The sequence below is a fragment of the Microcaecilia unicolor genome, chromosome 1 (assembly GCF_901765095.1).
Source record: "Microcaecilia unicolor chromosome 1, aMicUni1.1, whole genome shotgun sequence".
Classification (NCBI taxonomy): domain Eukaryota; kingdom Metazoa; phylum Chordata; class Amphibia; order Gymnophiona; family Siphonopidae; genus Microcaecilia; species Microcaecilia unicolor.
Window position 1 is genome coordinate 120,693,774 of NC_044031.1, and position 13,957 is coordinate 120,707,730.

The window sequence follows — 13,957 nt, forward strand, 5'->3', positions numbered from 1 at the left end:
AATTTTCTCCGATGTGTTTTAAATTTACTACACTGTAGTTTCATCGCATGCCCCCTAGTCCTAGTATTTTTGGAAAGTGTGAACAGACGCTTCACATCCACTTGTTCCACTCCACTCATTATTTTATATACCTCTATCATGTCTCCCCTCAGCCGTCTCTTCTCCAAGCTGAATAGCCCTAGCCTCCTTAATCTTTCTTCATAGGGAAGTCGTCCCATCCCCGCTATCATTTTAGTCGCCCTTCGCTGCACCTTTTCCAATTCTACTATATATCTTTCTTGAGATGTGGCGACCAGAATTGAACACAATACTCAAGGTCGCACCATGGAGCGATACAACAGCATTATAACATCCTCACACCTGTTTTCCATACCTTTCCTAATAATACCCAACATTCTATTCGCTTTCCTAGCCGCAGCAGCACACTGAGCAGAAGGTTTCAGCGTATTATCGACGACGACACCCAGATCCCTTTCTTGGTCCGTAACTCCTAACGTGGAACCTTGCATGACGTAGCTATAATTCGGGTTCTTTTTTCCCACATGCATCACCTTGCACTTGCTCACATTAAACGTCATCTGCCATTTAGCCGCCCAGTCGCCCAGTCTCGTAAGGTCCTTTTGTAATTTTTCACAATCCTGTCGCGATTTAACAATTTTGAATAACTTTGTGTCATCAGCAAATTTAATTACCTCGCTAGTTACTCCCATCTCTAAATCATTTATAAATATATTAAAAAGCAGCAGCACAGACCCCTGAGGAACCCCACTAACTACCCTTCTCCATTGTGAATACTGCCCATTTAACCCCACTCTCTGTTTCCTATCCTTCAACCAGTTTTTAATCCACAATAGGTCATTTCCTCCGTAGCCTTTCATGAGGTACCTTGTCAAACGCCTTTTGAAAATCCAGATACACAATATCAACCGGTTCCCCTTTGTCCACATGTTTGTTTACTCCTTCAAAGAATTGAAGTAAATTGGTCAGGCAAGATTTCCCCACACAAAAGCCGTGCTGACTCGGTCTCAGTAATCCATGTCCTTGGATGTGCTCTGTAATTTTGTTTTTAATAATAGCCTCTACCATTTTCCCCGGCACCGACAGTCAAGTCATAAACAACATAGTACCTGTTTAACCACCCTTAGGTTTCACCTTTGGGTTGATCAAGCAGTACCTTGTGCAAGCAAGGTCTGGATAAAAAAAATTTAAACAACCACAGTTTAAAGCAAATACCCCAAACACCCTCCTTCCTCCCCCCCAGCCCCCTCTCTCCCTCAAGCCCTCAACCCCACCCCCTCCTCTAGCCCCCTCTCCTTCAAACCCCCTCCTCCTGCACCATCTCACTCCCTCCTCCAGCCCCGTTCACCTCTCTCAAATGCCTTACTCCAGCCATCTCTCTTCCTCTTAAAACCCTACTACTACTACTATTTAGCATTTTTATAGCGCTACAAAGCGTAGCATAGAAGAAAGACAGTCCCTGCTCAAAGAGACCTCCTCCAGTCATCTACCCCCCCCTCCTCCCTCACCATCTATCTGTCAATCCTCCATCTCTCCCTCGCTCTCTCGCAACCCCACCCCCCAATCCAACCTTCTAATCGCTGACTGTGGCACCAACTTATACAGTCTATATAGCGTCTCTCCTCGTCCCCGACGGAAACAGGAAGTTGTGGTAGAGGGGGGCGGTACGGTAAGCGGCGGAGGGAATCCTCTACAGCAGCTGCAGGTAGAGTGTGCGGACTGGTTCTGCTAGCGCTGGCGACCTGAAAGATAAGTTAGAAGGTAGGATGGTGGCGGGAGAGAAGCTGAACTGCGGACGGGGACTAGAGTGGGGAGACGTGCTGGAGCTGGCACAAATGACGGATCGTGGGTGGGGGGTTAAGGATCCTGGTTCTTTGAATGAATGGGTGCTTGGTGTGTGAGTAGCCAAAATGCGTATGTCTCGGTATTTCTGCAGTCGTGCGAATACTTGCATGGACATTTTGAATGCTAACATTTATTTTTACCGTCTGCATTCAAATGGCTGTGGAATCCGTGTCATTATGACTGCCATCACAGTTTACATTTGCCACATCTATTGCATAGCGCACTCAGGTATGCACTAAATCAAAATGTGAAATGAATTATTTTTGGCACAGTGTCAAATGTACTGCCCAAAGAAATCACAGATTTACCTGGGATATACTAACCTAGCAATGTGTTTAAATTGGGACAGTTGCTGGTGGTATCATGGGGACAACAACGCTTGCTGTGTGAGGGGGGGGGGGGGGTCGTATTTGAATTTCTTAAGGAATGGAGGATATTTAGATTAATATACTTAAAAACCAGCAGAAGCTAGGGTTCCGTTTCTACTGATACGCCTTGTGACCTTGGGCAAGATACTTCATCCTCTATTGCCTTAGGTATAAAGCTCAGAATAAAAGCCTTCTAGGGTCAGGGATGTACCTACAGTACCTGAAATATTAGACTTGTGCCACCAGTGAAAAGGTATGTGTAAAATCCAAATAAGTGTCCAACATAAATTAAGAAGATGGCCAAATATCTTTTCTTTAAATTAGTGCTAACCACTGTATGTTTAAATAACAGACGTTCCAGATACCATTTTCAGAGGTTAGAAGTGTGGCATCCAGTTTATATTGTGGTGCTTTCAAAGTGATATTCCTCCTGAAGTAGAACTGGCACAACTCCGAGCCTCATCAGAGATTGCTATTAACAAGACTGTCTTTCAAGAACTGGAAGCATTGAGATTGATTTCAGCAAATAACATCTTAAAATATTGCTGATTTTGGATTAGAAGTATAGTGACTAACATTGAAATGGATTCCACCTTAATTGTTTTAGATTAATAACTTTTGCATAGTTAATGAGTTTTTATGAGTGATGATAGTGACTGTAGCCCAGTTGGCCATTAAGGTACCTGGGCTTATAAAAGCTGAGGTCTTCTTCTCGCTGTAAAGTATGTTGGCATGCACTCTATCTTTTTTTCTATTATACTGTTGTGTAAATTTACCTCTTTTTTTTTTTCTCCTTTCCTTCTTAATGGACATAATGATAGAAATGACTGTCGCTGATTTAACCTAAGAGTAAAATAAAAGGATTCTTCACATTGCTTGTTCTAACCATCAGAAATGTTAAACGTAATATATTGATAGTATAAACTTTCTTGAGCATAGTGATGGATTGATGAGTTTGGTTTGTCACTTGTGGGCCGATGATCAGAAGCAGACACAGGTGATAGAGGCCAATAGCGTCATACTAGCACCTGTGTTTGCACCCGCCTGTTGATCAGAGCCGGTGAACGCATGTAATAATGCGCTTGCCAGCTCTGAACGCAAATTGCATGCAAATGCTGCAAACAAGGGTCTCCCGCATTCATCCCTCATGATCAGCGGGCAGCGTGCCAATCAAGGGCGCTTCTACTGCTGCAAACCTTATGCCAGGTAGGAGCTGGCATTAGAGTTTGCTAGGAGGGAGGAATGATGGAGATCCATTGAAGAGGTTTGACAGGTCCGGGATTTGCTCCCAGACCTGTCAAACGTAAGCCCCCCCCCAAAAAAAAAACACAAGACCTGAAGGTCCAGTGGACCTCCAGGCCCCCCACCCCCAAAGCACAAAAACTTCCAGGTCTTGTGTGTTTTTTTTTGGCGGGGGGGGGGGGGGCAGGCTTAGGTTTGACAGGTCCAGGACAAAATCCCAGATGTGTCAAACCTCTTCTGCTGTTTGATAGATCCGGGCTTTTGACAGCCCGGACCTGTCAAACAACTTCTGCAGGAGGATTGTGCCTTGGGCACATGCTCAGGCATAATCCTCCCACAGAAGTACCCCTATGATCATAGAAGTACCCCTATGATCAGAGCTAATAGTGCACATAAATTTGCATGCTATTATCTCTGACCATAGGGGCAGTAAATCCCCACGCTGTTCCAGCGCTATTTTTAAAGCGCTGTTTGGAACAGCTTTCAATCATCTGCCCATTAGATTGGCAGTTGTGAAACAATGGGATTTCCCTGACCATTTTCTAAGAGCTGCCAATCTATATATTCCTCTACTTAGGAACATAAGAATAGCCATACAGGGGCAAACTGAAGGTCCATCTAACCCAGTATCCTGCTTCCAGCAGTGGCCAATTCAGGTCACAAGTACCTGGCAGAATCCCAAATAGTAGCATGATTCCATGCTACCAATCCCAGAGACAGCATTGGTTTTGCCCATTTCTATCTCAATAGCAGGCTATGAACTTTTCCTCCAGGAACTTGTCCAAATCTTTTTTAAACCCACATACACTAAGTGCCGTTATCACATCCTCTGGCAACAAGTTCCAAAGCTTAACTATTCATTGAGTGAAAAAATATTTACCCCTATTCATTTTAAAAGTACTACATTGCACTTTCGATTGTCCGATTTTTCACTAATCCGACCATCCGGCATATCTGACAGATCCCCCAGTGAAGTTATCACACTTATTTCTATTAAAAATCTTTATTTTAGAACAATTTTTGAAAATCAAGAACTCCATGCCTTTGTTTATGCTTTGAGGGGTTATGCAGTGTTTTTCGTATTATCTGACTTTATACTTATCCAACAACGGGTCGGTCCTGTTTATGTTGGATAATTGAGACTGTACTATACCATGTAACTTCATTGAATGTCTCCTAGTCTTAGTACTTTTTGAAAGAATAAACTATCAATTCACGTTTACCCGTTCTATACCACTCTAGATTTTGTAGACCTCTCAGCCATCTCTTTTCCAAGCTGAGGTGCCCTAACCTCTTAAGCCTTTCCTCATATGAGAGGAGTTCCATCCCCTTAATCATTTTGGTTGCCCCTCTTTGAACCTTTTCAAATTCTGCTATATCTTTTTTTGAGATACGATGCCCAGAATTGCACACAGTACTCAAGGTGAGGTCACACCATGGAGCAATACAGAGACATTATAGTATTCTTTGTCTTATTTTCTAGCACTTTTGTAATAATTCCTAGCATAGTTTGCTTTTTTTTGGCTGTCACCACCACACACTGAGCAGAAGATTTCAGCGTATTGTCCACATTGACACCGAGATCTTTTTCTTAGGTTCATCTTGCTCATTGTTCTCATTTCTAGATCATTTATAAATACATTAAATAGCACCAGTCCCAGTTCAGATCCCTAGGGCACTCCTCTATTCACCCTCCTCCACTGAGAGAAATGGCCATTTAACCTTACCCTCTTTTCTATCCATTAAGTAGTTCATAATCTACAACAGAACATTGCCTCCTATATCAGGACTTCTTAATTTTCTCAGGAGTCTCTCATGAAGAACTTTATCAAAAGCTTTCTGAAAATCCAGATACACCAGCTTGCCTTTATCCACATGTGTACTTATTTAAACAATTTCTATACCACCTATAACTAGTTGGTTTACAAAAGAACATTCACATTATTCATATCACAAAACAGACCATAATAACAATTCAAAATTTAAAATCAAATGCAGAGACAAACAATTATATCTTCAAAGAAATGAAGCAAATTGGTGAGGCAAGACTTCCCTTGACTGAATCCATGTTGACTCTGTCCCATTAAACCATGTTTGTCTATATATTCAGTAATTTTATTCTTATAATAGTTTACACTATTTTGCTCAGCACTGATGTCAGGCTTGCCAGTCTGTCATCTGGATCACCCCAGCACCTTTTTAAAAATCGGTGTTACATTGACCACCTTCCACTCTTTAGGAACTATGGATGGACAATAGGTTACAGGTCACTAACAGCAGATCAGCAACTTCATATTTGAGTTCTTTCAGTCCTCTAGGCTGTATACCATTCGGCCTAGGTGATTTACTACGCCTTGTGGATTTGGCTCAGTACATCTTCCATGTTCACCGAGATACCTTTCAGTTCCTCCACATTGTCATCCTTGAAATCCATAACTTGTACAGGTAGACCCCTTACATCTTATTGGGTAAGGACCGAAGCAAAGAATTCATCAGTCTCTCTTTTACTCCATGATGATCCAAAGGTCCCACGGAGTCCCTCATGGGCTTTCTGTTTCTTGTGTACCTGAAAGAGTTATTGCTTGGAGTTTTCACCTCTGTGGCAAGTTTTATCTTCATATTCCACATAAGAACATAAGCGTTGCCATACTGGGACAGACCGAAGGTCCATCAAGCCCAGTATCCTGTTTCCAATAGTGGCCAATCCAGGTTACAAGTACCTGGCAAGATCCCAAAACAGTGCAATACTTTTTATTCTGCTTATCCTAGAAAAACAGTGGATTTTCCCAAATCCATTTTAATAATGGCTTATGGACTTTTCTTTTAGGAAGATATCCAAACCTTTTTTAAACCCTGTATGCTAACTGATTTTACCAAATTATCTGGCAACGAATTCCAGAGTTTAATTGCACGTTGAGTGAAGAAATATTTTCTCCGGTTTCTTTTAAATTTACTACTTTGTAGCTTCATTGCGTGCCCCCTAGTCCTAGTATTTTTGGAATGAGTAAACAAGTGATTCATGTCTACCCATTCCACTCCACTTATTATTTTATATACCTCTATCATATCTCCCCTCAGAGCCGTCTTTTCTCCAAGCTGAGGAGCCCTAGCCTCTTCAGCCTTGCCTCATAGGGAAGTCGTCCCATTCTCTTTATTATTTTCATCGCCCTTCTCTGTACCTCTTCTAATTCCACTACAACATTTTTGAGATGCAGTGACCAGAATTGCACACAGTATTCAAGGTACAATCTCACCATGGAGCGATACAAAGGCATTACATCATCCTCATTTTTGTTTTACATTCCATCCCTTTCCTATTAATACCTAACATTCTATTTGCTTTCTTCACTGCCACTGCACACTGAGCATAGGGTTTCAATGTATCATCAATGATGACACGTAGGTCCTTGTTTACTATGCAAACTTTTAAGCGCGCACTAATGCTAGAGACATCCATAAGAATATAATGGGTGTCTCTATCATTAGCGCACACTCATTTTTAGTGTGCACTAAAAAGTTAGCGCACCTCCAGTGCAGCTTAGTAAATAGGGCCCCTAGATCCTTTTTCCTGGTCATTGACTCCTAATGTGGAACCTTGCATCACATAGCTATAGTTTGGGTTCCTCTTTTCTACATGTATCACTTTGCACTTGCTCACATTAAATGTCTTTTGCCATTTGGATGCCCAGTCTCGTAAAGTCCTCTTGCAATTTTTCACAATCTTCTTGCGATTTAACAACTTTGAATAACGTTGTGTTATCAGCAAATTTAATACCTCACTAGTTACTTCCATATCTAGATCATTTATAAATATGTTAAAAAGCAGTGGCCCCAGCACAGACCCCTGCAGAATCCCACTATCTACCTTTCACCATTGAGAATACTGCCATTGAACCCTACTGTCTGTTTTTTTTTTGTTTTTTTTTATTACATTTGTACCCCGCGCTTTCCCACTCATGGCAGGCTCAGTACGGCTTACATATTATATACAGGTACTTATTTGTACCTGGGGCAGTGGAGGGTTAAGTGACTTGCCCAGAGTCACAAGGAGCTGCCTGTGCCTGCAGTGGGAATCGAACCCAGTTCCCCAGGACCAAAGTCCACCACTCTAACCACTAGGCCACTCCTCCACTTTCTGTCTTTTAACCAGTTTTGAATCCACAATAGGACACTACTTCCTGTCCCATGACTCTCCAATTTCCTCTGGAGTCTTTCATGAGGTACTTTGTCAAATTCCTTTTGAAAATCCAGATACACAATATTGAGCGGCTCACCTTTATCCACATGTTTATTTACCCTTTCAAAGAAATGTAGTAGATTGGTGAGGCAAGTTTTCCCTTCATTAAATCCATGTTAGCTGTTTTAGCCTTCTTTATCAGTGCTTTGCATATAATTTGCCTGTGCTTATATTGCTTTTTGTTTTCTTCATCTGGATCATTTTTCCATTTTTTGAAGGATGTTCTTTTAGCTTTAATAGCCTCTTTCACTTCTCTCTTTAACCATGCTGGCTGTCGTTTGTTCTTCTTTCCATCTTTATTAATATGTGGAATACATCTGGTCTGGACTTCAGTATCCATGTCTGATTTTAATTCCTAACCTTATCAGCTTAACCTTTTTAGTTCTTTTTTTTTTTTACATTTTCCTCATCATAGTTGCCCTTTTGAAAATTAAATGCGGCGACATTTTAGAGGATATACCCCCCCCCCCCCTCACACACACACTGTTATGTTCTCATTTAGAATGAGGGAGGTAGAAAGTTGCATAAAAGGTTTATTCAGATACAGGTACTGTATGACCAGGCTGCTGCTGAGTACATTATGTCTTTTCATATAATTTTCCAAGATGAACATGGTGTGCTCTGGTGATTGCTCAGGCAGGCACACTGGCCAAATCATAGCTTTGGGCATCGGCCTGACCAGTTTTCCTGTTGTGGCTGTTCAGTCTTTCTCCCGTGCCATCCCAGGAAGGGCTATGTTGACTGCCTGTATCTTTCTGTCACTGAGCCACAGGGGCATCTGTAATATACAGAAGTAACTGGGTGGTTAAACCATCAGACTGAGAACCAGGGAAGCCCGGTTTCAAATCCAGCTCACACTGCTTGTGACTTTGGACAAGTCACTTCATCTTCCATAGCCAGACATATTGTAAACCAAAACTTTTACTATGGTGGAACCCCTAAATTATTTTCATACACCAAGGAACCCTCCGTTTATATAAACATGTATGTGTTCATACAGACAGATTCTATAACTGAATTTCTTGAGGAGTCTCTGAAGAGAGTTTGAGGAGCCCAGTTTGGGAATCACTGATGTAAGTCCTCCGAGGACAGGAAAATACCTGTTTGATGTAACTTACCTTGAGCTCTCACTGAAACTGTGTCAATTTGGTGAAGTTGGATATATATATATTTTTTTTTTGATAATTGATATTTGTAAAATAATGTGAACTTTTTTCTTGACCAGTGATTGATAGTGAAGCTGTTGTTGACAGTGTTTTACTGCAGACACAGTGCACCTATTTAACCAAAGTCTTTCTCCACTTGTTTATTTCTGACTGCCACATTGAGCAATTGGTAGGATCTTGTTTGTTGGATTTTCAGTGATTGGTCAGTCCTACTCTCTTATATTTTGTAAGGTAATTGAAATCACCCATTATTGTACTGTTGCCGAATTTGCTAGCTTTCCTAATTTTTGTCAATATTTCTTCATCTGTCTGCTAGTTCTGGCTTGGGTGACTGTAGTACAGCCCTACCAGAATGTTCTTTTCTTTCACACATGGAATTGCCATCCTTAAGAATTCCACATTGCTATCTGTTTCTTACAGAATTGTTATTTTGTTTGATTCAATTCCCTCTTTAACACCCCCTCCCCTCCAATTTGATCCATCTTATCATTGCAGTATGATTTGTACCCTGGTAACACAGAGTATCATTGATTGTCCTCCTACCAGGTCTTTGAGATGCCTATTATATCTACCTCTTAATTTAGTGCTATATATTTTAGCTCTCCCATCTTACTTTTTAGGCTTCTATCATTTGTATACAGGCACTTCAAATTGTGGTTCCCCCTTGCATCTACAAGCTGCTTACGAGTTGACAAGGATAATTTGCAACCGTTACTCTGTTCTCCTTTTAAACACTCCTGGCTTTCTTTCACCTTTGTAGAAACCTGTCTATCGGGATTCCCTAGATGACCTGTTTTGATTGTAGCCTTCAAGGATACCTCAGTCTGACCCATGCACTCTTGAGCAACTGTTGCCCCCCCCCCCAGTCTAATTTAAAAGCTGCTCTATCTACTTTTTAAATGTTATCACCAGCTGCCTGGTTCCATCCCAGTTAAAGTGGAGCCCATCCTTTTGGAATAGCCTCCTCTTTCCCTAACAAATCTAAATCCTTCATCCCTGCACCGTCGTCTCGACCACGCATAGAGCCTGCCTCTTGGGTCCTGTGAATAGAACAGGGAGCATTTCTGAAATTACTACCCTGGATGACCTGGATTTCAGCTTTCTACCTAAGAGCCTAAATTTGGCTTTCAGAACCTCCCTCCCATGTTTTCTTATGTTGTTGGTACCCACATGTATCAAGATACCTGGCTCTTCCCCAGCACTGTCTAAAATCCTGTCTAGGTGATGTGTGAGGTCCGCAACCTTCACACCAGGCAGGCAAGAAACCAAGCAATTCTCATGTTTACCAGCCACCCAGCTATCTATATGCCTAATGATTGAATCACCAACTACAATGGCTGACATAACCCTTCCCTCCTGGGCAGAAGCCCCTGGAAACAAATCCTCGGAGTGAGAGAATATTGCATCCTCTGGAGGGTAGGCCCTGGCTACAGGATTACTTCCTGCTTCAACAGGGTGATGGTCTTTTAAGTGACCTCCCTTCTCTAAGGCAACACAGGGGGCTGCCAGATTGGAGGTTAGACTTCTCTACCATAAACCTTTTTGTCTGGTTCAGCTCCTCCAATTCTTCCACTGTAGCCTGAAGAGACTGGACCCATTCTCTGAGGGCTAGGAGCTCTTTGCACTGAGCACACACATAGAACCTCTCAGAGGATGCACTGAGTGACTTCTGCTAGAAACACATTTTGTGTATTCTCACCAAATTTCCTTTGCTGAGGGTGTGCACAAAATTTGTTTTAATTTAAAGATAACATAGCATTTTCCAGAGAATATATACAATATCATTGTACCTTATTCACAGATAAGGCTAGATTGAAAGACTTTACTAAAAATATATTTTGGCCAATATTCATGGTCACCTTCTTAAGTTAAGTACACCAGCACTTGATACATATTCAGCACCACCAGCCATATAGTTAGCAACATTGAATGTATGTAGTGAACGATGACTGCTCCAGCACTATCAATTTAGTTAAGGCCAGGGTTTTTCAACCCAGTCCTTGGGACACACTCAGCCAGTCAGGTTTTCAGGGTATTCACAATGAATATGTATGAGAGAGATTTGCATACACTACCTCCATTGTGTATCCTGAAAATTGGACTGGCTAGATGTGTCCTGATGACTGACTTGAGAATAGAGCTGCACGAGAATGGGGATTGTAGTTCCCACGGGTATGGAAGAAGTTGTCATGGGATTCCAGTGGAAGTGTAGTCAAAATCTCTGGTGACTCGAGAATGAGGCTTGGAATGCCCAGAGAGGCAGCTGGCTTGAAACACTCATTGGTTGAATAGTAAATGCCATGCAAAAAAACCACAGAAGACTGTTGAGATTGGGAGGAAACAGAGGCCTTCAAGTAAAAGCGTTGACTCCTGCGGATATAGGTGGGATGGAATGGATCTTAGAGGGTATAGGTTAGATTCCATTGGGGATGGGCGGGGACAGGTGACATTTTTCTCCCCGAGCAACTCTCTACTTGAGAACCCCTGGTTTAAGCCTGCTGTTTGGATAACTTACCAATTTAGTACCTGAATATCGCCACCAAACAGCTTATTTTTAGCACTTCCTCCACTCCACCCCTAACCCAGCATGTTATTAAACAGATAATATCTGATTCAGCAATTTAAATGGCGTGATAGTCTGTATAATTCTGAAAATAAGGAAATTATGCATTTGCCACCTGTCATCAAACACAACTCCATTGAATATCAGCCCAATAGTGAATATTAAAACAGTTTTTTTTACTCATAATAACACCATGCTTTTTCTCTCTTTTCATGTTTTGTTTTCAAAAGAATTTGCCAGCATTTGGAATCATGGAATCAATCTCGATGATGGGAAGTCCTAAGAGCCTGAATGAAACCTTTTTGCCCAATGGTTTAAATGGTATAAAGGACACAAATAAGATCACCATAGGTATATTAGGAAGTGGAGACTTTGCCAAATCCCTGACCATAAGGCTTATTAAATGTGGATACCATGTGGTCATAGGAAGCAGAGACCCAAAACGTGCTTCTGAGTTCTTTCCACATGTAGTGGATATCACTCATCATGAAGATGCTGTAACAAAAGCTAACATCATCTTTGTTGCCATACATCGAGAGCACTATGCCTCCCTATGGGACCTCAAGCACCTGCTTACTGGTAAAATCCTAGTGGATGTTAGCAATAATTTGAGAGTCGACCAGTACCCAGAATCCAATGCAGAATATCTGGCCTCACTATTCCCAGATTGCATGATAGTCAAAGGATTCAATAATGTCTCAGCTTGGGCTTTGCAGTTAGGACCAAAGGATGCCAGTAGACAGGTAAGCCATTTCCATTATGTACTGATTTTGTGGGAAGAAAAGGGAACAGATCTTTTCTTTTAAGATATTTGTTCATTAGAATCAGTTTTTCTCCAGTCTGATATGTGCAATGAACCTTTAAGGATCTCGCATCTCTCACTCTTTCCCTCTCGTGTGTGTGTTTATAATGAATATTATATATATATACACAATATGTAACATGTTTGTGATATTCAGCGGACTTCATCAGGTTTGACCACATTGCTTAACATCAACATTATCTTGCTAAACCATTGCCATGGCTCCAGAGTACCCAAAGCACTGCCTCTGCCCAACTTGGCAATTTTCCCTGGCCAATGACTTGACCTAGCAGTATCTGGTAAACTAAGGCTGGGAAAGGTATTGTGAAAGGCCAAAGTTTGTCTAGGCAGCTCATAAATGTATTTGGACAAAGTTTTGAATATCACCATCTTTTTTTTTTTTTTTTAGCAGATTGGGCTTCTGCATTTGCAGATATGTGGAGAAGCAATTTAACAGTATGTAGCTCACCTCAATGTTTATCTAAATTTTAAGAAATGACTGCAATTTTAGGCCAAGGAGAGGTCAAATGCTGATTTAGGAAAGAGAAAGTATTTTTTTTTTTTTTTTTCAAACACCATGCCAATACAAACAAAGCAATTTTGTTTGCACTCTGACATTGAAGCATTCAAAGAGTTAAGATTCAGTGGGGTGTTTTTTTTTTCTTTTTTTGCATTTATTTATTTATTTTATTTATTGCATTTGTATCCCACATTTTTCCACCTATTTGCGGGTGCAGTGTGGCTTACAATATGTTGTAAAGATGGAAGTACAATTGTAGCAGCTTGGTTATTGATTACATTGTGACGAGTTATGCGAAGGCAAGTCAAGTATCATCGAGGGAAAAGAACAATTGAAAGAACAATGGAAAGAAACAGCAAGAAGAATGATAGGACAGCAGAATAGTAATAGGAGAACATTCTATTAAAAAAAAACCAAAAATCTATTTTTTTTTATTTGGTAAATAGTCTACATATATAGTAGCAATATTACACTGCAACCTTTATCTTCCTAGTCATCTCTTCTGATGATGTCAAGACACTTTACTCCAAAGCACTGAATTGCTGCAGTGCAGATATAATCAGTAAAGATGTAAATTTTCCAGAAATTTTGAGTTGAGGGAAAGAAATGGGAAAAAAGTATACTTAAGTAACAGTGTAGCATATGGTAATTACTGTTCTGTCCTCTGACAGCCTCGCATCGCTTTATAATGTGATCCTAAAATGTGTTTAATGCCTTTACTGTTGTAGTTTCCTCGGCAAAGATATGTGAGCAAGGCATTGTGTGTAATGTAGTTCACAGGCAATGCAACCACACTTGTCTGTCTGAATAAGAACGGTTACCACTGGTTGTGAGGCTGCCCAGACCTCTTTTCTCTCTCAGCCAAGCCTTACTCCTGTGTCTACTTTCTATCATTTCCTGTTCAGTCTTACTATCTCTGTCCTGAGAGGTCAGCCAGGTATGACCTTAACCTCCAATCGAGAGCCGTCCTGTAGGACCACCCCTTGCTACCTGATGACAGGCTCTGTCCCCATTGGTCTCTATCTGTTCCTCCCTGAGCCTGTGTGAGGCCTCAACACCCCTTTGTCCCTTCAGCCACGAGGCATTTCACCATCTTGCTAGAGACATGGAGCATGCACCATTTTGTTCCAGACAGCTCTGTCCTGCTGAAACTCCCTGCAACAAACTTGGTTTTTTACCTTGAAAATATCTCCTCC

General features: G+C 41.3%; 1 protein-coding gene across 1 annotated transcript in view; it reads left to right on the top strand.

Annotated features, from left to right (window-relative positions):
• The first annotated feature begins 1,722 nt into the window (after window positions 1-1,722).
• The window catches only part of LOC115468148 (cilia- and flagella-associated protein 69-like), a 640,933-nt gene continuing 628,698 nt past the window's right edge, over window positions 1,723-13,957 (top strand). Inside the window, 2 exon segments of the mRNA XM_030199696.1 lie at window positions 1,723-1,779; window positions 11,670-12,182. Of these exon segments, the coding sequence (XP_030055556.1) occupies window positions 11,691-12,182 (492 nt within the window). The 5' untranslated portion in view covers window positions 1,723-1,779; window positions 11,670-11,690.